Source organism: Telmatherina bonti, assembly GCF_933228915.1.
Source record: "Telmatherina bonti genome assembly, chromosome: 15".
Taxonomy (NCBI): domain Eukaryota; kingdom Metazoa; phylum Chordata; class Actinopteri; order Atheriniformes; family Telmatherinidae; genus Telmatherina; species Telmatherina bonti.
The window spans coordinates 11185940-11213649 of record NC_136613.1 but is presented as its reverse complement, the minus strand read 5'-3'; the positions used below and the strand labels follow the sequence as shown (position 1 = coordinate 11213649).

The 27710-nt window shown below is 38.2% G+C and overlaps 1 protein-coding gene across 1 annotated transcript in view; it reads right to left on the bottom strand.

Moving 5' to 3' along the window:
- Positions 1-27710, bottom strand: part of adcy5 (adenylate cyclase 5) — a gene marked incomplete at both ends in the record, with an annotated part of 103065 nt that overhangs the window by 48697 nt on the left and 26658 nt on the right. The window contains 2 exons of the mRNA XM_079254480.1: positions 6457-6578; positions 9520-9669. Coding sequence (XP_079110606.1) covers positions 6457-6578; positions 9520-9669 — 272 coding nt within the window. The remainder of the gene's footprint in view (positions 1-6456; positions 6579-9519; positions 9670-27710) is intronic.

The following is a 27710-nucleotide window of genomic DNA, read 5'->3' as shown; positions in this document are numbered from 1 at the left end:
AACATAGCAAATGTGTTACAAGGAGCCACAAAGGGTTTCTTAAAGCTTAATACTTCATTAACAAAAATAGCTCACCAACATTTGTTTCAGACACGCCAACTTCTGTCACATGCTCTCGACATGTTTTGCCTTTTTTTTTTATTTATTTATTTTTTTTAATCTTTATTCAGACTCAAAACAACTGAACTCTTAAACTTATGCAATAAAAAAAAAAGAAAAAAGAAAAAGATGTGTCCCAATAGGAATCACAGTAATAGTAATGAAAAGGCTTTTGTGTTTGGGAGCCGAAGTACGTGACTTGATGCTCTAACCCGGGAGGTTTCAAAGAAACACATCAAAGTGATAAAGGACTTCAATAGCACTTATTATGCACGGTTTCTTTTTTGCTCTTCCACCTGACTGTGACAGTGATAGGCCAGTTTTACACTCAGGCTATTGCACCAAACACACTCACAGTCTGCTTTTCATCACAATAGAGGATCTTACATTGACATATATTAATTTCCTAGAAACTCAGACGAGGTAGAACCATATGGTGTGGAATTATACATTAATGTCTTCACCATATCAGTCATAAAAAGCATATTGGTTTTAAATGTTTTCTTACTCCAGAAGGTGGTGCTAAACCTAACCACAATCCTCCAACCACATCTGTCCTCTGGGGTTACACAGTGTTTAATTAATCTGCATGTTATAAGCTAACTGTAATGATCTGGGTTCACAGTTAGTAGAGGAAAAAACCACATCATACAATAAAAAGTAAAGCGAGCTATGACTCAACACTGCATCATTAAATCTGCAAGGGCCCTGGAGAACTCTAGAGCATGCAAGACACTGAACAAATGCCCAAATCAAACTACATCCGCTGTCTGCAAACTATCAGGCCAAGCCTTGTCAAAGAATTGAGCAGATGTCAAAATTCAGATTTGGGGAAAGATAAAGAAGTCAATTCATGTTCAATACCCATCAGTTGTGTGATGTATTCCATATGTACAGGAAACCCAAGCCAAAAGAAACACATCTGTAATGTGAACAATGACTAAATCAAAGCTGGAGGCGGATTTTTGATGTCCTACATTAGGCTATAAAAAGCAGATTTGACCATTACTGGTTCCATAACCAACAGAGCAGCAATTTTAAGTGATTAAGGCAAAGAACTATCAGATAAATATTGGAACAAAACTGGTTTCTTCGTGCCTCAATGAAGTGATTTGATATCCCTGATGTACTAGATTATTGCAGTCAGTGCAACAGAAAAAAGGCAGTTATGCAGAGAGATTTGTAGGATGGAAGATTCTTATCAAGAATAATAGAGTTTGAACAACAGAGAGGGGGAAAAAAAATCAAACAAAAGAACTTCGGATTACAGATGTGTCTCAAAAGCTGATTGATGGTGTTGTTTGCTCTCAAATCTGTTCTGTGACGAACATCAGCATCACCAAAATAAATCAGTGATCTAAACGTTGGTTCTTGAGGGCCATTATTAGACAGGCTTCAGGTGCTTTCCTGGGAGCTAGCAAGTTGCGAAAATGGCATCTTATCTTGGCTCCTCCCCCTCTGGTGTTGCTCCTGTCACGATCCAAGGCTTTTTTATTCGCAGCTTTTTCCACCAATGATTTTCTCTTTCTCGGCTGTTTAGCGGGAGGAGGCAAATAAACCGAGCCGGGTCGGGGAAATCTTTCCTGCATTTTCTCAGCCATGTTGGCCTTCTGACTTTCTTCTTTACTACTTTGTATTTTCATCCTAACACGCTATTCATATGCAGGGTGTGGCTATCAGGTATGCGCTGCAGGAGGGGGAGGAGGGGAGCCGGGAGAAGGAGCTTATGAAATATAAGAAATTAACAACTCCATTTCGGTCCAAACGTTTGTATTGGTCAGAGTTTTTACAGTTTTTCAGTAAACTGAGGGGTCTAACTGTATTGACTACTATCAGGACGAGGAACCACTTCACCCAGAGTGGGGAAAAAAAAAAAAAAGGTCTCTTAGCAAGATTACCTACCCCAGCTTTAATTTGAGTTGGGTGTGTTGAAGTTAGGGTTTGTGTTTGTGTTTATTGGTTCAAGTCGAGTAATTTAGCTTTGTGAATTTAGTTGTTTACTTTCTGTTCATGACACACCTGGGACTAGTGTGTCCGAAAGTCCACTCTAGTCGCTAACCCCCCCATTTAAAACATAGAACTACACTATATAGCACACTAGCCTATATAGTCCACTCGCTCTGTTGGCGATTCGGACACGAGGCTGGTTATTTCCTCCTAGTTGCAGATCACGTGACAATCAGCAGTCACCACAGCAACCACAACGCGTCATCCCAAATCCAATCCAAACTCGTGAAAATATTTTATTAACTTATATTGTATTTTATTTAATAAACAATGATACAAAATTAATGGGCTATAGTTTTTTGTCTTTTTTGACGTTCGTGTCACTTTCACCACTTTGAACTCCTGCCTGCGTTGCATTGTGTTCAATATTGACCCCTATAGGGACCACTGATGCTCGCTACTTTTCAGGATGCATGTCATTTTGAGTGCACTGTGTTTTTCTCTCTGGACATTCAGACACCCAGAGTGGCCCCTGGTGTGAGCACTATGTAGGGAACAGTGTGGACATTTGGACGCAGCCCTGGTCTACAGTTTCCGATTGCCACACTTGCACCTCATTTGTAATTTTCTCCCTCTGGATAAATCCGGGGTGTCCGATATCAGTTATCAAAGGCCACCGTCATACAGGTTCTACTATTGATTGATTGATTGAAAAAGTTTATTTGAACATAACGAAATCTATAAACAAAAACAAGAGAAAAAAAACAGAAATAAAGGATGACAAAACGTTCAAAAGGAGTGGGTAGAAGCATAATATTTTATGTAATCTAACCCCAGAGATGAGCAATACAATATCAAAAACAACTATATTAATTCATAGCAATACAACAGTAGCAACCCGGTATATTAGTAATACCTATATACTATTCTGCATATTCTAGATGCAACTCTCCTCCAACACACCTGAATCAAATGAATGGCTTGATACCAGGTCGCTGCAGAACTGAATGCTGTGACATGAAAGCACACCATAAGATTCAGGTGTGTTGGAGAGGGGATGTGGCTGCATCTGCACAGAGAAGGTAAAGCTCAAGGACCAGGCCTGGGCACCCCTGTTCCGGATGTTTCCTTGCTCCCACGCACCTTTCAATCTCTTCTATAAAAACTGATTCTCATACGTCAACAGTGAGTTACGGGTTGACATACTGTGACTTCAGAGCTCGGCATTATGAAATGTTCTTCTGCAAGGATTTAAAAACTGAATATTTTTAAGATATTCATTGCAGCCCTGAACAGTAATCACAAGTAATCTGCCAAAAGAAAAGAAAAAAAAAAAAAAACATTGAAAAGAGAACAATGGCCACTTATCTGCCACTTTAAATCAGTATTTCTACGTCCTTGACTTGTAAAAGACAAAATTCAGTCAGTCTTAAGTTATAATAATGGTGTGTGCAAGCTGCTTTGTGAATGTGCTGCTAGCCCCTTTTAAGCTTTCAGACACATATGTAAAGAAAACATCAATCATCACGTCAGTATTTCTATTAATCTTTTTTTTTTTTTTTTTTTTTAAGAATATACTATTTTTTTTATGTTGCAATATGAATGAAATCACACAACATAGACAATGTAAGAAGAGAAAAATGAAAAATATTCTGGGAAAATACTGAGCAGCACACGTTGTCATGGCAACCCATGCACTTCTCTCCCTCCTCTTCTGCCACTGTCTGTGGGTGGGCTGCATCGGTCAGGATTAACCTGGATTATTTTGTCATTTATTTAACAATTCTACTGCGACACAATTGTTAATATGGTGTCGGTTGCGAATTTATTTCACTCCATGTGGAGAAGAATTCAAGAAATTCTCTAAACACACACTATATAGTCAAAAGTATTGGGACACTCCACTCCATATCGTTGAATTTAGGCTGTCCAGTTACATCCATTAGTAAGTTTGATGTGGAGGAACATGACTGACCTTCTGAAGCTCTGACCTTAAGCTGATAGGACACTTTTAGGATAAATTAGAGAGTCTGTGACTGTCAAGCCTTCCTATCAGGCATTGGTGTCTGAACTAACAAATATGCTTCTGGAAAAAAATGGTCCAAAGTTTCCATAAACATACTCCTACAGATTGTGGAAAGCCTTCCCAGAGGAATTGAAGCCATTTTAGCTGCAAAGGTTGGGTCAAGGCCAAATTAAACATTATGGACTAAGATTAGGAAGTCATTAGTCATTAATCACATTGATTTAACATAATTATCCATTATCTTCAACAACATGAATTTATTTAATATTAAACCGTGGCTTTTAAACAATGTCTTTAGGATTCAACAAATTTTAGAAAACAAACAAATAACATGTAGCTTTGTCTTGGCAAAGTGCAAATACTGATATAAACTGAATAAATATAAGTAAAGTTTAAACAACGCTGCACGCCGAGGTGTTCTCGACTCCGCGCTGTGCATTATAACCATTTAATGCATTGATTCGAGTTGTTTAATCCGCTTTTACCATGGTCCATTTTATAACAAATTTGTATTAAATTTTTTACAACATATGCTAAATATGCTGACATATAGGAACTATTTCATGTTGGCCTGCATGTACTTTTTATGACAAACAACTGCTGTCAAGCTACACCGCGTTTCTCTCATTCACCTGTTAAAAGATTCACACGTTACGGTGACGCCCTGTGATGGAAGGATATTACAGTGATTTAACTCACCGAACTACATGTGCATTGACCGTGGTATAAACTATGTTTAGGTGAACTTCCACAACCTACTGCAGTTATTCTACATTGACCTGCAGCCGGAGCCGACTGAGACTGGCCGCCTGGGAGTGCTTTAGGACGGGAGAGGCTCCCACTGCTCCTTCCTTACAGCAACTGCAGAACAATATGTGCCTTCAAGTCAGTCGCCAAAACACCACAAAATTCTTTAATAACTCCAGTAAAAGTTGCTAGATTGCTAGATTTGTCGCTAGTCGCTTTTAAAGAAAAAAAAAAAAAAAAGTTGCCAAGGGCATTTTGAAAGTCGCCAGATTTAGTGAGAAAAGTCGCCAAGCTGGAAACAGTGGCTTTATGAAACCGAAGCGACTGTGGGAGGAGTTTTCACCAAACTGTAAAGAGAAAAAAGAAATCACACCCTTTAATTTTCATGATCGTTGAAAACCCAGATCGTAATTGAGATTAAAATCTGACCTTAAAACCTTAGCAGACTGTGTGATCTCTTCAGACTGTGACTTTACGTCTCTTTTAAAAACTCATGTATTCACACTGGTTTTCAACTCTAGAAAGCAGGACCACGAGGCCTTTTGTGTCTTATATTGTCTATTTAACTGTTGTTTTATGCTATGAATGTTGATTTATTTTATTTACCTGTACAGCATTTTGGTTATGCTGTGGTATGGGAAAGTGCTCTATAAGTAAAGTTTTGATTGATTGATCTTTAAGCAACAGAGGAAATGTGGTGGAATTCTGAACATTTTTTTACTCTTACAAAGAGCAAATATTTGGGCATCTACAGCCAGTATAAACTTAAAAACTCTGAAAACACAGAACCCTGGCACACTGTTTTGGACCCCCAATATGTGAATGGACATTGTAAAATACTGTACAAGTTAAAAGGTAGAAATTCCACACCCAAATCAATTACAAGTCAAGCAACCATTAGAGACAGAAAAAAACAAAACACTAAAGTAAAATAAGAAAAACAAACAAAACACAGAGGAGTGGACTGGCAGGAAAGTCCAAAGCTTATAGAGCACAATGAAGGAATTACAACACAAGTCCTGGATAATGATATGAAACGGCCAGCGGCCATTTTTACATCTTGGACCAATTCAGCTCATAACTCAACAAAACTGTGGCTAAAAGAAGTTTGGTAGCCTACAAACTGTCCAGAGATGAGACAAATGGATGTATTTGAGTATAAATCTAAAGTATTTTCTGGCCATTTGGCATGTTGTCTGTGGTTTCTCATGCCACAATGATGTTACTTTCTGTTATTTTGACAAAAAAAAACTATCACAGATATTTCATTATAGACTTAGTAAATTCTGTCATAAACTGGATTATCATCATAATCTGGTACATAAATAATTTAATCTTTATCATTAAAGCATGGCCATACTTCCAGTTTGACCATAAACATCATTTAAATCTGTCTGAATAATCAAGTTATTAAAAACAGCTCTAATGTTGTAGTTCACGTCAAAAAAATTTTTTTATTTCTATTGAAATGATCCATTTTAACTCTTGGGAAAAATATTCAGAGTAAATGTATAAAGGTGTCTTGTTTTCTTTTCCTTTTTTTCCCAGCGGGAACAAGTTGCTTCAAAGGAGCCGAAATCCCTTATTTACACAGATCAGTCTGTCTCCCCTCATCATCCCACAGCCTGTGATGTTACCTGACGTTGTCATGCTTTTGGATGTAGATCTTATGAAACATCATGTCCTCTTGCTTGGCGTTTATGTCAGCTTTCATTTCCATGGCAACATGGCGAGGAAGTACCGAGAGGAGGAGACGCTCCTGCAGCAAAAAGAGCAAGAAAGCAAGTTTATTATGAGATTATGTGAGTTAAGAGTTGGAGACAGAAGTTGTCTAAACCTGAGTAATATGATGAAAAATAAAAATCAACCTGTTGTGTTTACAGCACCCATAGATTAAGCCTAAAAATTCAATGAAAATTATTAAAGAACTGTTTAAAAACAACATAAAATCAGCTTTCATGCAGCTTTCCTGTGGGAGGTGAGGTAACCTCTTAAAGTGGAAAATACTCATGTTGTGTTTAAAATATGGACATTGAACTTTTTCCTCTTGAACAGTATACTGCTGTGTTTTACCCACGGAGGAAAGCAGCTATTCTCACTTAGTGGAGCTTCACTTTAAGCTTGAAACCTACAACTATGAAATGTTTGGTGATGTCAAAATGCTAAAATAAGGAATGAATTGTTAAGACTTAGTTTCTGCTGTGGCTGCTGAAAGGTGGCTGACAGATGACGGACAGGGTGGACTTGTATGCATGTTCTAGTGCAGTTGAATGCCTTCTTTTCCACGGTGTTTGGCTTTTCTATTCATTGTATTTGGCGTCTTTTTCCAGACCAAAGACAATCAACATAAAAATGCAAAATAAAAATGCTAATTATTTTAGTGAAGCTGTTCTTCCCAAACATGCCACGTGACATCTGTGCATGCAGGCAAACACGGCCCCTGGTTATGCTTAGTAAAGCATTGCCATCTAACCACTCCAACCATACTTCCTTTTCTTCTGAGCTGTTTAATGGTAGAATTGGGAAGAAGAAAAAAAAAAAAAAAAGAGAAAAAAAATTCTTACACGCACACACACACACACACACAATGACAGCTTCATTGGAAGGGATTGGTGCACTATGATGTCCTTGAAGCATCTTGTTCAAAAAGAAAAAAAAAAAACTCACTTGTGACGTCTTCTGAATTCAACAGTTTGATTTTACAGTTATTCTACACTATGCCCACTCCAGGACCCATCACTGCCTTGTCTTGTGCTTACAGAACTCGCTCTCAGCTTGAAAAGACTAAAAATCTGCTTAAATCTAAATATGCAGTGTTTTATTCAACTAATGTGCCACAAATATAACAGGGCAATAATTTATTTGAATATATAAAAAATGACTCTACTCAATAAAAGAAAATATATTAAAATCTAAATTACATTTTGTCCTAATTAAGCAGCAGTATGAGCTCCACAGAAACCCTTTAGTTTGGTGGATAGTGTAAGACGACCAGTACAGCCCACTAAACAGATCATATATTGCACCACATGATTTTGGGCCTAAAATTCAAATATTAAAGGTTGCAGACAACAATGTATGAGGCTGGTGTTCGCTTGGTAGGGAGGAGTTACTAAGTAAGCTGTCAGCGAGAGCCAGCGACCAATTACGAGGCAACAAGAGAGGGGGACCCATGGGAAGTTCAGACCTACAACATGCATGATGGACAGCTTTGAAGAGAAAGTGCAAGTTGAGCTGCAGCAAAAGCATCAGTGGTTGTTTTATTTTGTATGCAATATCATGAAAAGAAAGCATGGAGGTTTCGTGGAAGCCAGGGGGACCAAAACAGATCGACTAATATGACCTGTCAGCATTGCAGGAGGCAAGTCTGGCAAAAGAAAAAAAAAAAAACTTGTTGTCTGAACACCACTGAGAGCCAATGATGCTGAATATTAGAGTCTGAAATTTGGCTTAGCCCTGGACTGGAGTTAAGACTGACAAAGGAGAGTTAAATGCAAAACACTAAATAATAAAATGTCCAGTAAAATGTCAGTAAAAATGAACATAATAAGACTAACTGCCATTTCTGCTTTTAGCATACTTTACTTTTTATCTTTATGCCTGACTTCAGTTGCTTTCTCATTTTTGTTACTGGCGTCAGTCATCCTGAGTCCCCAACTTTCCCTTTAGATCAATTAGGATCTATTGATCTCTTATCAGGTTTCTGGATCACTCAGAAATACATCCTGTCAAATAGTACTACCCTGAAGCAGAACACATTTGCACAGGATACACATTTAAGTCAACAGGAAATAAACGATCCTTTTGAATGATTACATAGTTACTTTTCTATTTATGTCAGCAGCATGTTTACATGATTTCTAATTGGACTGGAAGAGATCAGTCTTTTCTGATTCAAGTGTTTCTATTCAGACTGCACTCATTAATCAATGGAAGATTAAGATGTGTATGAATGCAGCTATCAATGTCTAAGCTTTACTAACTTAACACTTTCAAGCCCAACACAAAAAAAAAAAGTTTTTAAATGAAGCCTTAACAAAACCTGGGAAAATAATTAACAAAATGATTTTGCATTTCTACCATTTATTAAGATGCAATATGTTAAAATTGTTGTAGTGAAAAGGTATCCACTAGGGGGCAGCAGACAAGTATCAGATTGTGTTCAACAGGGTTTTGAGCAACCCCTTTACCATAAAGTGATGCGAAAGGTCTCAGAAATTGTATGAATCAAATAATTGACATTTGGAATTAAAGGGTTAAAATATTCAGCTTTTAATAAAATAAATATTGAGCTTTTAATAACCTGGTGGAATCACCTGTATGGGAAGCAACACCTGCTTCCTGTAAAAGGCTTCTTGCAGTTGCTGCAAAAGAAAAGCAATGCTGACTGTTCTCTTGTATTTGGTGGCCATTTATTTTTTCTGATAAGATTATAACACTTCTTAAAATGCCACAAACAGATTGAAATCATCTCATAAAATACTAAACTATCTTTCAACTACTTAATCCATTTATATGGATTACTGAAAAAAAATTCCATTATCTGTTGTTTGGTGCGCAGGAAACCCGGAAAAGCTTCATGGATTAGTTATCCAGCTTAAATTTAAAATGTAAAATCTGTGATGCAGGTTTCATAGCTGCTCTTCCACACAAACCAGCAGATCGGTGTATGTGCTTCTTAAATCATCTTCAGAGCTCACCTGTTGTTGATTTTCCCTCTGAGAGTGGAGGCGGGCCTGAATGCATTCCCTGGTCTCCTGGAAGGCCTGCCTCTGGGAGCCCTCAGCTGGGTAATGAGTACACACTCCCACAATGTTGGTACACGAGAAAATCAGGACGTTGGACACTATCTGTGGAAGAAGGGTAGAGAGACAAGGGGCCTCCAAGTAAGCCAAAGGTCACAGTACTGCTCATTTTCCCTTTATTTCTCTTTTCTGTTGCAGTTGATCAACATTTATGATTATCATATTGAGGTTTGACTCATTAAAATGTAAATAATAACTAAAACATTATTTCATAGTGATATTATCAACTTTTAAATGAATTTGACCGACTGAACAAAGTGAATAGAAATAATACAGAAGATAGCAGTTAAGTTGATTTTCAAGATAAATGGGAAACATCTGACAGAGATGTGAAGACAAACAACAAAAATAAATTTGAAGAATGCGAAAATTACCAAAAAAAAAATGGGCAGAAAATTACAAGTGAGCAAATAATTAAAATGTTTACAACATAGGAATAAAAATATATTAAAAGAAATTTAATATATATAAAATATAAACAACAAGGATGCAAAAAACACTATTTGTACAAATAAAACCTAAATAAAAATCTCCATCTTGTACAGGGCTGAAAGCCAAGTGAAAGAAACAGGAATTAATTAATTTAGAAAAGGCAAATAATTTAGAGATTGACAAAATCCCCAAAAATAGCATTAAAAAAAACTTGAAAAGGGACAAGTGGATTGTGCAGTGAGGTTGAAAACAGAGAAATGTGCTTTTTCTTCCATGTTGCACATCAGATGGAATTAGCAGACTAGTGCAGAGCTTAAAAGTTGATTGATGTGAGTCAGATGTGTTGCAGCAGGGAAACTTACAACACCTGGAGGATTGTGGTTCTCAAAGACCAGAGTTGGCCACCTCTGCCCTACTGGTTCCCAGCACTATAACATGGCAGCCCACTAAGTGAACTACAGATGGTAGAGCTGTATTTTCATACATGGCTGGATGGATGGATGCATGGATGGATGCATGGATGGATGTATGGATGGATAGATAAATAGATATTACAATGCAGACAACTTATCTGAAACCAAAACCTAAATGAAAACATAAATTAGCTAAGAGAGAAGTAAAAAGCCTTTAATTTCCCTTTTTATGATGTCATTTGTCTTTATGTTTCCACTATTATTTATCCTCACTTTAAAAATTATTTTTTTCTTTTCTTTTTTGGCACTCCTCTTTTTACAAAATGATCATTTCAAAACAAACTCAACTGGAGCATTAAAGAATGGTATGCCATACAGGAATGCAGGAACAGAGCATACTGCATGTAAAATTAATCTACCATGGCATCTTTTAAAGAAAAAAAGAAAAAAGAAAAGAAAAAGAAAAATAAACATTTAAATTATGCTGCTGAGTTTTTAAGCCCGGAAAACAACTTTAGACTCTTGTCAGGTTCTCTGCACAGTTGTCAAGCCGTTTTCACAGTGTGGAAGGGCACACTGTCCCGCTGGTGGAGGCCACAAGCCGCGAAAGGCTGTGTTTAGTCTGCAACATTCTTAAAACTGGCGGTACATGTCAAGTAACACTCACATGAATGCTAAGATCCAAGACATCCCAGGAAAACAATGCATTGTGAATAGATGTTAAATGCTGTTCTGTCATTGGCTTCTATCCCCGTTTGGTTTATATACCTATATCTAATCAAAAGTTTCACATAAAACATATACAAGCAGTCTTAAGCTATAAATCCATATCTTGTTCAGGTGCTGCAGTGACAGAACTATTACAGAACAGTTACATGTTCTCCTTTAGAGCTTAGAACGCTTATGGAACCTTCAATTAATTTCTCTTGAAATATGCGGAACAGAGATATGAATTGTGTGTGACAAAGGTGATGAGAGAGATACAAAATGTTTGAAGTGTATTTTCCAGGCCTGCAGCTGCTTTTCCTATAACAGAGAAAAGCACTCTTTGTTTCCAACAGTTCTGCCTGTGTACCTCCCTCTTTGCAGTCGGAACAGGGCGTCTCAACCCTCTCCTTGATTCTGACACAGCATTTTGGAATATCCTTATACAACCCTGTCAGGACCGTGTCTGTCTCAAGGGAAAACTAAGCAGAGCCAGATCCAGCTTGCATGGTACCAGCTTGAATGTTTATATTTGAATGCATGCAACGAGACAGAAGACAGTGTGCACACTCAGTCAAACTGATCTGCTGCAGACCAAACTAACTTCAGCTAAAGTTATTTCAAAGTTTTCCATTTTATTTTTATTCCACAGTCATTTAGCAGACGCTTTGATCCAAAGCGACTTACATACCCCGATAGGCACATTGGGAGGCAACCTGGGGTTCAGCGTCTTGCCCAAAGACACTTCGGCACATAGTCAGGGGAAGTCTGGAATCGATATCCCAACTTTCCAGGTGACAGACAATCACCTGGAATCACCTCCTGAGCTACAGCCGCTTTTTGAAAAGTATCTCTTCTGTGACGTTTATTACATCATGTGTTTTCATGCTAAACTTTCAAAACGACATTTATAATAAACAAAAGTTGCTAAAAACTGTCCCACACTAAAGGGCCGACAGCTGATAAGCTAAGCAAAACTTTGAAGTAGTTGGGCCTGGAATCCTAAGTTATTAACCTACTGGTCTGAATGAATACCTGTCAGCAGTTTAACTGCAGCTAGAAAATAGGGGCAGGAAAATTTACTTCACAATTTTAATTTTTTGGTTAAAAAAAAAATCATGTTTTTCCAATAAATAAATAGAAAAAAAAAAAACATTTTTGTTGTCATTTTTATTGTTTTTATTGATCTTTTTACTTGTCTTCTTGGGCATTACAGCAGCAAAGTAATGGTCTGGCTACTGTGTTGTTTTTTCCGAACTGATATCAAGAAAAATAACGAGCAAAAAAAAGTTTTGTACATTTTTTTTGGGGGGGGGGGGGGGGGTGTCTACAAAAATCTGCAATATCGAAGAATTGTGAGAATCGCAATTTAAATCAAATCTGCACCCAAAAAAATCGGAATCAAATCGGACAAAAGCATATTGTCACAGCCTTATTAGAAAGACAAAATTATATTGTTGGCAATAAAAACCAGATCAAGCACTGTAAACCATTCACAAGTTACTGATTGGTTGTCATTTAGAGCATCCGACTCACCGACACATTCAGAGAACAGACTTAAAAATCCAGATAATAAACAACAAAAAATAAGTCAACAAATGGTTCTGCTTTGATTTCAAATAAAACAAGTTTATCGCTAGACATCTTGATGCTTCTCTAAAGCATAAAAACGCATAAAAACTACATTTGGCCCATGTGTGGCCTGACAATTCACCGTCTTTAAGCGCTTAATTTAGAAGGTCATAGAATAAAAAACAAACAGAAATTTGACTTTTATCACCCTGTTGATTCACAGCAGTTAGAATCTGAAGCAGAGGTCTCAAACGGCACTCCTCAATAGCCACAACCCACCAGGTTTTCATTGTTTACCTGGTCCAACACGTCTTAATGAATTCAAATGAATCAAACAGTTTCTTGTCAACTTCTTCACAATGATCCATTAATTTCAGTCAGCTGTGTCGGACCAGGGAAACAATAAAAACCTGCTGGATTGTGGTTCTTGTATGACTGGCGTTTGACCTCTGATCCAAGGCAAAGAATTAATGCACCTCTTCCGAATCACTGCATACCTCTACACAATGTATTTTTCTGTTAATGGCTTTACCAAGCCTATGTTGTGTTGATATCCAGTTGCTGCCATATAATACAGTGCAGTAAAGCAACATGCAGTCATTATGTGATGGTCTGAGCTGCTCCAGGACACTGAGGATAGTGTAGAACTCTTTCTTTCACACTATAATTTACTCAAATAGACCAGACCACCCAAAAGATGTCATATAGTTACAACAACTGCTTGCTTGAGGTGACATTTCCCAATGCCTCTCATCAATTGGCAAGGACAGAAAATGTCTAATTCACCACAACAATAAAGCAACAATATATCCAAGCAGCCTTGGGGTTTTTTTTTTAAATTAGGTGTTCAGCCTAATGTGGTTTTCACTAGAATCTGTCTGGTATGTGCAGCAGGAGAGGCAGTGAGCTGTCCAGTATGTTCCTGTCCAACGTGTCCCACATTACTTCCTCTCTTTGGTTCACTGGATTCATGGTTCATTGGCAAGTGAACAGATATCCCAGGTTTTCAAACAGACCACAGATCACTTCCTTGGTCTGCACCAGAGTGCAAATGAGTTTTCACACTGCTCTGAACAAACAGTGGTCTTGTAACCTTGAAAAATAGATATTGATCAATGACAGAGAACTTTGACAAAGAAATGTCCTGATTACGCCTATATTCAGAATTCATCCCACCTGTGGTATTTCAACAGAGGAAATTCTTTCTGTAGGCATTTTCTCACTTTCCACACGTTAAAGAAGACATTTCATGTTTCATTTATCATCACATTCAGTCATGACTCAGCAAGCTTATTTAAAATTTTATTTAGGCTATTACTTTATTTTATGCCAGTAAAATAAACCCAGTTGTAAATTATGTGTAAGGATTACTATAAAAAATATGATCTACTGTTAATGAAGATGTGCAGATCTCTGCAGCTCTAACAAACTGCCAAGATGGTTTGGCATTAGAGGCTGCATGGTGGCATAGTGGTTAGCACTGTGGCCTCACAGCAAGAAGATCGCTGGTTTGATCCTCGGCTGGGGGGAGGATTGGACAGTGGCATTTCTGTGTGGAGTTTGCATGTTCTCCGCATGTAGGTGTGGGTTTTCTGGGTACTCCCACTGTCCAAAAAATGTTAGGTTAATTGGTTACTCTAAAAAAAAAAAAGTTGCGTTGAGCGTGAGTGGTTGGTTGTCTCTGTGTGGCCCTGCAATGGGCTGGCACTGGTTAGGCTCCAGCTTCCCAGCAGACTAAGCAGTTAGGATGATGAATGAATTAATACATAAACTTTATACAAAGAGGAAAAACTGGTAACCAACAATGTGGCTAACAGGCTTCCACTGTTGCCTGAAGCATGCTCAAGATGGGGGACTGGATCAAAGTCAAGACTCAGTGCAACCTGTTGGTTTTCTTAAATTGGCTATTTATTATCAATCAGTTTGGACTGATGTGTCTGTAAAGTGCCCTGAGGTGACACTGTTGTAGATACATATAAAATAAGTTGAACATGACAACTGTACACTGTAAGCCTTTGCTTGCGTTATAGTGAAGGCAACAGATAAAAAAAATCAACAAAAATAACAGACCAACATTTCACCAACTTCCTACTGAAGTCTTACTGCTGGTCTTCTTCCAGCTTCTTGCTCAGGGTCTGGTACTGGTTCATAAAAGTAGGGCCACACCACCACGCAAGCTAGGTTGTACTCAACCATAAGTTGCATGTAGCTGTTATTCAGATCTAATGAAGGCAAAGGGAAGAGGGGGAGTGCGCAACAAAACTATTTTTACTTTCTGCCACAGTAAGGAGGAAGAGACAGGATCCTTACATATACTGCAATTAATACATTATGTGAAGCTTATTATGTGAAGCTTTTTGTGTTCTTCTGTTATATCTGTAATGAACAGAGTTTAGGAACAATGTTGCAATGTTGCCCATGCTTTTACAGTGAAAATACAAAGCTGTGAAGTCAACTCCTCGGGATCCCCCCCCGCAGAGTTGGCAAATGTGGCTGGGGAGAGGGAAGTCTGGGCTTCCCTGCTTAGGCTGCTGCTCCCGCGACCCGACCCCGGATAAGCGGCAGAAGATGGATGGATGGATGGATGGATGGATGGATGGTGTAGTCAACTCAGCAAAAACCCATCTTCAGGAAGAGGGGTGGGCGGAGACTTCATCTGCTCGGCTCCACCTCCCCTCTCTCTCTGTCACCGCCCCTTTAGACGAAGCATAGCCTGAGCAGCGCCATCAGGGAGTCGAGAGAGAAGCGGCTGCACTTCAACTAAAAGCAGATTTAACCAAAGCAGGGTGTCAATGTTTAACTGATATATCAGAGGACTGTTTTAAATTGGGGCTATAGTGTATAATGTGTCACCTTTAAAGCGGGGCAAACAACACCAGTGTGATTTCATCATTCAGGTTGGAAACTCGTGTAGTGCTTTAGAACAGCTGCTTAGCTTAAGATCAAAATGTACTATAAAGCTACTATAGTTTCTCAGCCCTGCTTAGACAATAGTGCTTTTAAAGCAACATCAGAGTAAGTTACACCATTGCTAGTTGAAGGGTTTCCTTGGTGAATCATTAAGGTCCAAGACACACTCTGTGGGAGGAACCTGTACATCTTTAAGTCGTGTAAGTATTTATTCTGTTAGAGAATGCAGTGGTGCTAATGTCAGAAGTTTATATAAAGTTTGGAGCAGCATGACAGTCTAGGAATGCCTAGACCAAACCAAGTTGACATTACTTCCCTCTGGCTTCCTCCCACCATCCAAAATCATATGTCTTATGCTAATTAATTATTCAAAATTGATCTCAGGAAAGAGTGTGAGCAATGAGCATGCACGGTTATTTGCCTTGATTTTCTGTGTTGGCCCTTGTGACAGACAGGCAACATGTCCAAGGTGTAACTTGGATTTAACCCAATGGCAGCTGGGATAGGCAGGGACCTTGAACTGGATAAATTGGGGAGTTAAAAAATGGATTTACAGAAAAAAAACAACATTTTTCCTGTTGCGTGTAAGCACATTCTTGTGGCAAAAACACTCAAATTTCCTTTTTAATGTGGTTTCCTGCAAATAACTAAACCGATTTAATAACCCAGTAAAATGGAGGCTGCTTAGCAGGAGGAGCTGTACATATTTGAAAGATAAAATTGGATTTATTTTCTTTTTCTTTGCTGCAAATAAGTACATCCAGGTTTCATAGACCCTGTCCAAGTTTCCAACTATCAAACAGTTGCAAGCTGCCATGCACGGAAGTGCTAAAAGACATCGTTTCTATTCAGGGCAAGGCACAAAGTAAGTTCTGGGACTGGCAGCCAGCAGCAAGCCAAACCCAGCGGGCCATTCTTTTCATAGAGCCATTTAATGGGCTGATTCAGCCAGCTGAATCACATCAACACCACGGGCCTTTCTGTTGCAGGAAAAAACTGAACACACACAGCACATCTTTATCAAGTCAAAAATCCCTCAGTAGGTCTCCAAAATCCAGTACACTCAGAAGGAGTGACTGGTAGAAGACTAAGCTGGAAGTTAGGCATGGCCAGCAAAAATAAAGAAATGAGGCGTGAGACAGAAAGAATGTGGTAGACTTAGATAAACTAGAACTATTTCTGCTTCTTATCTTACCATCAATCACGACAGTGGACTGACTTAGAGAAAACAAAAGAGTTTTGGGACAGATATTGTCAAGTCACAAGAGATTGTTTTACCCACATTAGTTTACTTCCCATGAAATCTCCCATTTTGGCTGCTTCTTCATATTTACGTTGACTGTTCTCTTCTCATGCAAGAGAAATTCCATAACTTCCATGTTATGGAAATGGTGGGAAATGCATTGGGAGGGCTCTAAAATGTATGCAAAAACAATTCTGCTAATTTCTTATGAAAACATGAGCTATATTCTACCTCTGCATTGGTTTGAAAAATGAGTCTCAGCTTCCAAACTTTATCAGACCTGCTTTCAACAACCGAAAAAATATAGGTTTTAAGTTGTAAGAAGCAGATATATAATCCTATACATATATATACTGAAGTTGTTACATACATAATGTAACTTGATGTATCAAGTTACACTTTTTTTTTTTTTTTAAATTCCCAGCTAAAACTAACTGATAAAATGGTACATCCATTCATATGGAGCGGATTAGACTACCATAGTTCCTAAATTGCTGAATTATCCCAACAATCATGATTCCAACAGCCGGAGTTTTTACCACCAACATTTTAACATATCACCTCAATACTGGAGTCACTTCAGTGGTTACCTGTTTAATTCAGAATTCCCTTTATAATCTTCTTACCAGACTATAAAGAACCTAATGGCTTTGCTCCTCTACAAGTATCTCTGATACTGTGTATAACCTGATAAAGTCCCCCAGGTCATTATTTATGGCCCTTTTAGCTTTTCCCAGCATTAGGGCCAAGTTTGCTGAGGGTTACTATGGTCCAGTTCTCTGGAGGAAACTTCCCACTGGCCAAAAATCAGCTTCAGCAGAGTCCACATTTCAACTTAAAACTTTATTTTTACATGTCTTCAGTTACTGTCTAAATTTATACAAGCGCATATGTGTGGATATCCATACATGCGTTTGCCTCAATTGATGATTTACTATTTTATGTTTACTTTCTCGTGTTTTGGTTTATGTGTTATACACTTTGCTATAGATGAATATATGAATGAATGATTGAAAATGAATGAGCAAAAACTTTAAAAAGGACATGATCTGGGTTGCAACTTTCCTAATCCTTTTTTCATAAGGCATATTTTTTCTTTCCTTTCCCAACAATACTTGCTGTATATCTTTGGAAATACAGGGATTGGATGTAAAGTTTTGACCTTAAAAAAGCTAAGAGTGAGATGATTACAGAAGTGTCTGAATCAAGACATGAAATAATCCCAGGGGGAAACTGCAAACATTTTATTTTGAATATAAATCTTTATTTCCACAAAAAAACAGCAGCACAATAATTGGAGTAAAATTTTAAAAAAATATTTTAAACTGGATAGCAGTCCAGCACATCTAGGGATCTGTAGTTGAACAGTATTTTTTGAGGAACTGCCAACATAGAAATTGAACTTGGGCAGATTTTCTCAATATGAAATGACGACTATTTTGTTTTTGTCTCGCATCCTGTCTCTTTTCTGAGTTCTTTCCAGTGAAAGTCAGTCCATTGTTGACACTTATTATGGCTCTTGATCTGTCCCTTTCTCCATTTTTTCCCCTCACTGCCTTCAATAATGTCCTCTTGGGTTTCTTTGTTGCCATGCTGCATGTTCCTAATGGCCAGTTGCCAGTTGCTGGCATGTAAAAAAGTGTTGTAAACTAGAGCACAGCTGTAAAGTGAGGCCCAAGGCCGAAAATAAATAAAAGACTGTAAAGTGTTTTTTGGTGTTGGGATGCAGGAAGTCACAAACTAGGCACCATATGTATTATTTGACCTTTCTCACATGCAAGAGTTGAAACTGATGATAGTACACAGATATATCCCTATAAATTGACATGCCCTGTGGAATGAACTGATGAAGAGGTTATTGTGATCACGTCTCCAAGAGAGAAGTTATCAGATCATCTGAGCAGCTCTGTATATCTCTGAGAATGACTTTTGATGTAATAAACCAGGTGTTCAGTTTCATTCAGTGTTACATCTCCAATTTGGATTTTTGATTGATTGCTTGGTAAATCAGGTAGTTAAACAACTAAACAGCGGAATGTGGAATTTCTTAATGTTTCATTGATGATGGTGAAACATGAATAAATCAATGCCAATCACCAGATGCATTGTTCTGTCACAATAGCAGGAATATCCTGTTGCCTGATTAAATCTTCACTAAAACAAACTTCAAACCTCCAGACAACAATTTAGTAGAATTAAAAGCAATATTGCTAATTATGTTCTATATAAATCCAAAACTGCTACAACACACTATAAAGGGAATAAACTGCATAAAAAAGATATTAGATTGTATATAACAAACACCAAACATGATGTCGAACTTACATTAAACTAAATTAGTCCTCATGGCACAAAGAGAAAGTTCTCCTTCCTGCTTCTGTCCTTTTTGGAAGATGACACACTGTTACAGTTTTTCATTTCTTACATTGTAGCATTATTATAAACACATTCATTCTTGCCACAAAACTTTACAACCTTACAAACAAACAACTCAGTGAATAAAAATGCATCTGAGCTTAAATTCCTCTTGACAGCTGAAGCTGAAGAACAGAGAAACCATGAAGTCTTTATGTTTGAAAGGCTCTCATTAACATAACAAATGTCTCTGTTTTAACAAGCTTTTTGTTTACTTTAAGAACTGTTGCACAGTTCAAAAACTGTGGTTTTGAGGCATGAGAGTAATCAAACTTATAATTTAAAAAGGTTTGAGACTGTCCATTTTCTGACAGGGAAAAGATGCTGCTACCCTCCAGTAAAAAGGACTCAGCTGCAGCTGCACATGGAGCTCCACAGAGCCCTCACTCGCTCCCGCCCACATGCAGTCATAGAAACAGCATGGTTCAGATAGTCTTTCAACAGGTCAATACAAATATTCCCCAGCAGCAGACTCATTCTATTAATACAGCCAGCACTTACCCAGGCCTTATTTGGAAACCATATTGAATTTTTTTTTTTTTTTTCTCAATACAGAAGCAAAGCAGACGCAGAGAAAAACGTTCCCCATGTCAAAAAGAACAGAGCTTATCCCTGGGTGAAAACGCACTAATGTCATAACTGTTTTCAGTCATTTCCACTGGTGAATCATCATCTTGTGACAACCTTGTTAATGCTGACTCGTGTTCACACTTTTAAAACCTGCAGCAACCCAAAACAAAATTTAAAAAAATTTTTTTTTTTTAAAAAAAGAGCATCTTGAGCGAAGAGCACTAATTTTCACAGAGAATAATTAAAAACAACAATAAAATTCAATTCAAAATGTTCAAGTGGCCAAGTGACAGAATCATTATATACAAACACATTTTCAGCTGAGTATAGAAAACCGGCTGAGTAAATGTCCCATGGGTCATATGGCGCCCATCTTGCATTGTACCTGTACTCCAAGATCTCTCCAGTCAGTTAAATAAGTCTTATCCTGACTCTTATCTCATTTAGTCCGACTCTCTTTTCCTTTGTCTCTCTTCCTTCCCTTCCTCGGATAAAGTCTTCTTGTGTTTCTTTGTTGAATCATCTCAAACTATCAACTGTGTATATTTGCTTGATGGCATGACATGGTGCTTGAAGCTCAGCTGCAATGTCGTGCAGCATCCCAGAAGAGAAAGTTGCAAATACAGTTTCTCAGCCTCAGGATGCCGCTAGGCAGCAACGGCTCCACAAATAAAAATATGTCACTGTGCCACGAAACGAGTGTAGAACGCAGAGATTTAAGGTTGGAAAGTTGCGCAGCACATCCTTAAGATTTTCTTTTACAATTATCTTGTTTTTTCCTACGAGAGCCCTGCTGCACCAATCAAGAAAAGCTAAAAGGCAATGATGAGTCACTTTATAGAAATCTAATGAGGCTTTTTACTGAAATGAAAATGAACAAAAGTTTTTCCATCATTTGTCGTTTAATATATTTTAACTGAGATTCCCCAGTCACGTGCATCTGTGTGTGTACATCATGTGGTACATGATACATGGGTGTAATGCTGGGTTTTTTTTTTGGTTTTTTTTTTAAAATTCCCAGTAAAGGAGTGTAAAATATTGAGCTCTAAGAAGGTAGAGATGCTCTGCCAGCTCTATAACAGCAGAGAAGTGGCCTGAAGAGGAGCTTCTGTCCTATCTGGCACCATGACAGCAACGATGGTCTGGCTCCAAAAAAGAAAAAAAAAAAAAAAAAAAAACCCGACTCTTCCAAAAGGAATCTTTTGGATGTGAGGCTCCCCTTGATTCTTAAATTTTACTCTTTATTTTATCATTTATATCATAAATGTGCTTTTTTTTTGTTTGTTTGTTTTTGTTCTTTCTGCTTATAACTGCTGGATCAGACCGGAGGGAGAAAGAGAGCAGAAGGATGAGAAGAAAAAGTGAAACAAGAGTGGGAGATGAAATTTTTTTTTTTTTTTTTTAAAAAAGAGTGGAGATGAAAAAAAAAATGGAGAACTGAACAAAAAGTAGACAGCAAGCCACAGCAATGACAGCACGTTCTCATCTGACAAACTGAGCATCTTCTACACCTTCAGAGAAACATTTAAGGCACGTTCACATCAGACTTTTTGATTCGAATCGACTGTTTTCTCGGAAAGTCCGCTTCATTCGGGAATGTGTGAATGTGCCAAATGAATTCTGATTCGGACCAAAGAAGTGGACTCTGTTCGTCTACAAACCCAGGCCTCGGTCCATTTCAAGCCAAATACAGGAAGCCGACTACCAAAAAAAAGTCTATTCCTCGTCCTCTCTTTTATGAAAAAGCAGTGCAGCACCACCTTTGGTGAGAATGGGGCTTATGTTATTCTAATGGTTTGGCTCATTTGGCCAAAGTCCAATGTGAACGCAATCTCGGTCTGCATGGATACACCCCCCTACAGCTGAGCCCCTAATTGGAGAGAGACTAGCGGAATATCCTGATGTGAATGCAGCCCAAGTATTGTAAAACTTCAACCAAAATACAACCGACATCATCAGGTGAAAACTGGGAGCGTTCTGTGTCATTAAGCATGCCATGGAAAGCAGTCCTGCCCGGATGTCCCCAGTGTCCCCACAAAGGCTCTCACGTTTAGAGATTATCTAAAAACATCCAGATATGCAAAATACTGCGTTTTCATTTCAGATAATGTCTTACATCTCCAAAAAGGCTGCTTTTTCTGGGGAGAAAGTGAAAGAGTCATGTGATTTTAACATTCAGAATTCAGTGATTATAAGAGTTCAATACTTTACAAAACTATGTTCAAGCTGATTTAACATTTTCACCCAAACCATTTGTTGCTGTTAATTTTGATTTGATTATTACATTCATCACAAGTATTACCCCTCCCCAAACCAACCTTTGTTAGAATACTGAGGCACATTGTGTGCTTTAAGGATAAATGCAGGTCATGTGCTGCATGCTGATTACTGCGTGTAGCCCACTGCCAGGCTGATTCTGCAGCGCAATGAACAAGAGGGGGAAAGCCTCTCACGTGAGCTCTTTCAGTAATGCCGTTGTTGGATTTCACTGGATTTTAACTCGAAAGCTGTCAGCTGGTATATTAATGTCTTTCCAGCCAAGAGCAAAACTTGAATACAGGAACATTGCACATGTGGTATAGCACAGGTTTCTCTAGTTTATATAGTTAAGGCAACATTAAACTGAAATTAGATTGCTGTGATCATGCATCTAATGTCTTTAGTCTTTGGTAGTGCTGCACATCAACCTTAATATGATGTGACTTATTTCCATGTACCTGCATTTTGCATTTTAGACTAGTTGAATTATACATTTGTCATATAAAGTGTGAATGAAAACAGCTTTATTGGGAAATTCATCTGCTTTACTATGTAGTTACACTTAGCTGTTTTTATATTTACCCTTTGACTTTTTCCCCCTTTTTATTTTTTTCAGGCAACTGAGCATAAAAACCCTAACTCTGACTAAAACTACAGCCCTGCACATCATCTGACCTGCAACCTTACAGCGTTCTTACATGTGATGAAGCCATTTCAAAGTGTTTGCCTTTGGCATCGAACATTTCTGCTGTCAGACTTTACAACATTGTCACCGACATGCTTTCAAGGGTTCATGATGCCGCACAGGAAATGGTAATATCCTAGTAACTAAAAGGTCATTGTCTGAGTCATGCCTTTGAAGAAGAAAGACAAGCCCACAAAAAGCATCTTTAATTTTTTATCGTGCGCTTCAAAAGAGTGAGGGGACACTGGCTAACTGGAGATTCCACCAAAAATAGAGTCTGCATTTCAGCACAGGTTAGATAGAAAACAAGGCTGCATGGCACTCAAACCAGTTTCCCTCCAATGCATAAAAAAATCTCATGACTAATCCATTTTTAAAAGAAAGGTAGGTTTTTACCCATCAGCACACCAATGTCCACCTCAGCAAATGCAGAAAGGACAACTTGTAAGAGCTCTATTTGGGTTTATTCAAAGACAAAAGTATTTATGTTACCTATATAACCCCATCAAACCTGTAGTTCCTTTTAAAAGAGGGTGAAAAAATAAATTTAAAAAAAAGCTATGCATCAACATCCTCACCACATTGCTGCAAAGACTCAGAGCCTAAACAAAATAAATATGACCTCTGGGTTGCCTGAATTATAAGACAAAGTGTGTCTCAGTCAATGCTGGTCATGCACCTGCAAGCTGGTGCCAACAAAATTCTTTTCAGGAAAAAAAACAAAACAGAAAAACGAACACTAAGGGTTTGTAAGCAAAAAAAAAACAACCAATGATTACATGCAAACATTTAAATTTAAATGCTCATAGTACACCTGTGTGGAAGATACTGTAACCCAATGACCCTCCATCCGGTTTAGGTTACAATCTACAAACAAGGAGAAAAAGTTTGTAAAACCCTCGAAGCTAAAAACATTTAGTGATTGTAGCTTCCCCACTTTAAAATCCCAAATAAATTGGCTACGTGAGTAAAAAGGAAAGCTATTCTTCATCTAATGTTGGGGTGTCCAAAGTCGGTCCTCAAGGGCCGCTGTCCTACAGGTATTCGCTGCGTCCTTGCTCCAACAGACCTGGAATACATTAAATGGATTCAACTGCCAATGAAGTTCTGCTGAATGGCACATTAATTTGAGTCAGGTGTGTTGGAGCAGGGATACATGGAAAAGCTGCAGGATTGTGGCCCTTGAGGACCAGAGCTGGACACCCCTGATCTGATATGAATCCCAGTGCTTTCCTCTATTCATCAAAGAGAAAACATTAGCTTGAATAAAGTTAATTTTTGAACCTTTTGAATCTTTGGGTAATAGGCAGGACACACCCTGGACAGGTCAGCAGTCCATCACAGGGCCAACACAGAGAGAAAGACAACCACTCACACCGAGGGACAATTTGAAATAATCAATTAACCTAACACGCATGTCTTTGGACGGTGGCAGGAAGCCGGATACCCAAAGAGGACCCACACATACACGGAGAGAACATGCAAGGCTGTTAAATCTTCACAACTCCCCCAGGTGAGGCTCAAACCAGCGACTTTCTTGCTGTGAGGCCACAGTGCAAACCACTATGCTATAGTACAGCCCCAGCTAAAAACATCTAGGGATTAAAGTTTATCCACTTAAAAATCCAAAATAAATTAAGGTTAACAAAATGTACTTACATACATAAAAATAAATATAGCTCATTATTAATGAAGCAGTTGCGTAATTTCTTAATTGTAAGAAAATAGTCAAATGACAAAAAAAAAAAAAAAAAACTTGATTTACATTCAATAAGCTAAGAGATTATTTACATGGGAGGTGATCTAATCTAAAAGACATACAAAGCTGTATTTGTGAGGCAACTGTTAGCACATATAATGCATGAGTTTGCTTTTCATGTGATAAAACATTTGTCCAAATACAATTCAGTAAAGACAGTACTGCAGTGCCAGGATGCAAAATGCAAGGCAAATGTTGGACCCGAGCTCATTTCCCTTCGATAAAGACAAAGACGGCTACTGAACTTAATATTCAAAGTATATTCACAGCAAGCTGTCAAGTGAGCACTTAAGACACCGAGAGGGAGTTTGTGTTTGCTGTGTGTGTACAGCAAGAGGCTGTTGCTTGTGCCAACCATGAAGAAAAAGTCGTCATGTTTTCTTGAGTGTCCCTTATATTACAGTAGTTAATGGTGAAAGTTTCATTCAGTTGTCATGACAAACCAGTAGGAGCCAATTAAACAGATCTTATTGTGAGAGTGCGCAGTGGAATCAGTGTTTGGGGATACCACTAATGGTTTTATGAAAATTTTATTTTATATATTGTACTTTTGGTTATATCTATTTTATTAAGTGTAAACCCTCAGCCATTATTTGTCCTTACATTATACATTACAGTTCTCATGTCTATACAAGGTCATGCATTTTGGTGCAGCTGAAGAGTTTCATACACAATGCCTGAAGCAAATTTGCATAACAAGCACATGTGTAAGGAAGATATCATAATATGACCAAAATAATCTCCAAGCAAGTATGCAATTGGACATGCACAAGCTGAAAATGCATGTAAACTCGTAACTTGATGGAGCCAGTTTCGCTCGGAGTTCATTAAATTATAGGTAAAATCTATTAGGAAGACCTTGTCAGCACAAACATATTTTTATAAACAGCTTTTGGTTACTAAAAATTGTATTTTGGAAAACTACATCCAGTATAAAGACACATATTAGAGAACTTTGGATGCAGACGGGTCATATAAACACAGGATTTCTGGCTCTAAGGTAGCCCTTCCTCCCTCCCTCCCTTCTTAGCTTGACTGTTTACATGGTAAAGCAGGGGTCTTAACCAGCGGGACTCAGCAGGTCTTCTCAGTAGAAGATTCTCAGTGTGAGTTAAATAAGATGGCTCCAACAGATTTTTGTCAGGCTCTGCACAATGGCTCAATAATTTGATCCAGGTGTATTGAAGCAGTTAAAAACATTGTTGGGGAACTGTGGCCCATGTCCTTTAAGTTTTACATGTTTTAATGTGAAAAAGTCATTCTGTAGAACTTGAAAGGCTGCTGGATCCATTTGACTTGAATCAGCTGTGTTGGAAAATCCATGAAACCTGCAGAACTGCAGCCCTCGAGGACCAGGGTTCCCCCACCACCGATATAAAACCAGCAGGACGACGGCCCCTAAACAGTGGAGCTTAACATCTCTGCAGTAAAGGGCAACATGACAGGATGGTGATGGTGTGAAAAGATTCTTTGATGAGACCCATGAATCCACCACCGTGTATCCAGACCTGAACCCCATTGAGAATCTCGAATGTGATGGAAAAGGCTTTGCACATTGGTCGGACTCTCCCATCCTCAATACAAGATCTTGATTAAAAAATGAATTCCTTGGACGGAAATAGTTCTTGTGACATTACAGAAGCTTATAGAAACAATGCCTCAACAAATGCAGGTTTAATGAAAGCTAAAGGCAGTCTAACAAAACTGCGTGCCATCTTTTATTTTGGCGGCGACATTTTTGGGGGAGGCAGGTAGTCTACCTATGTAAATCTTTTTAATGACACCCATTTGTTTCCCCCCCTACTCATCTCCTCCAGAGCGTATGGGTGGATATTGACATGAAAGCTGAAAAAAATGCTTCTTAGCTTCTTGACTTAAAGTTTTCAGTTTAAAAAAAAAAAAAAAAAGAGAGATGTAACTGTTTGGCAACATGAATTTTCTTTTGTCATTGAAGGTTGTGACCAAGTATTAAAGGTGAACATAAGACAGTTGGGGAAACACATGGGAGTTTCTGTTTTTGAAATCCACACATGGTAATAACCATCAATAAAGATGTGGCAACAACTTTTACTTCATTGTCAGAGACGTAGCCAATCAAGAAAATTGAAATCACGCATTACTCAAAGACTTTGCACTACTCAACCCAGCCACTTAACTCAATACACACTCCACCATATAGCTGCTACAAGTAGTTTTTTCACACCAAGCCACAAAGTATTATTAAATTCCTAAATTAAATCAATCCGCTGGATTTGTTGCATCCTAGGATTCACATTAGTCAGCAGATTATTTGAGATACTTTCTCGTTTGAAGCTTTTATCTTGTCATCAATTAATCACACAGTAAATCCTGGTTGCTCTGCTCGTTGCTCTTTTAAAGTGATGCTTCCTCCCGCCAGCAAAGATTTTCCTCTCTACTTAGGAGGAATGCTTCTCCCTCGCAGCTCATTATCACTTTGAGCTGGCTTATACGCAGACTTTAGGAAAAGGATCAGACCCACTGACACTGTGAGACCAATAGGGACCCGGCAATCTAACAGGCATTTTACAGCTCATATCCATTAGACGCTTACTGCACTTTTCATCATGCATTAGGTGAACAGAATCTGTGCCTTTCTGACACTGCTATCAATCGTAAATCTGTCATTACGCTAAGAATTTAAATTGTGCTGGAAAAGAAACAAAAACCTGTTATTACATCATGAGAGCCTGATCCCAGCCTGATCTAAAAAAAAAAAAAAAAGCTGCATGCCATTTATAAAAAAGTGCTTCTGTGCTTCAACTGTCTGCAGCTCAAACAGTGTGGGAAAACGGTGGTTCAGTCCAGAGTGGTGGCTGAATGAACTATATATATATTTTTTTTTTTAAAGAAATAAGCAGTGAAAGTGTGTAGGAGAGAAAGAATTTTTTTTTTTTGAATGTGTGTTTGTCAGACCTTAGTGGGAGAAAGTACCTAGACTCCAACATACCAAGCATGCCGTCTATGGTCTCACAGAGGAAAAATACAAACCCTTAGGTCTACTGTGTCTCCAACTCTACCTTCTTCAGACTATGTATTTAACACAGTTTGAGGACAATATCTTTTGAAAAAAAAATTAAGCAAAAATGCAGCTTCAAGTTAATT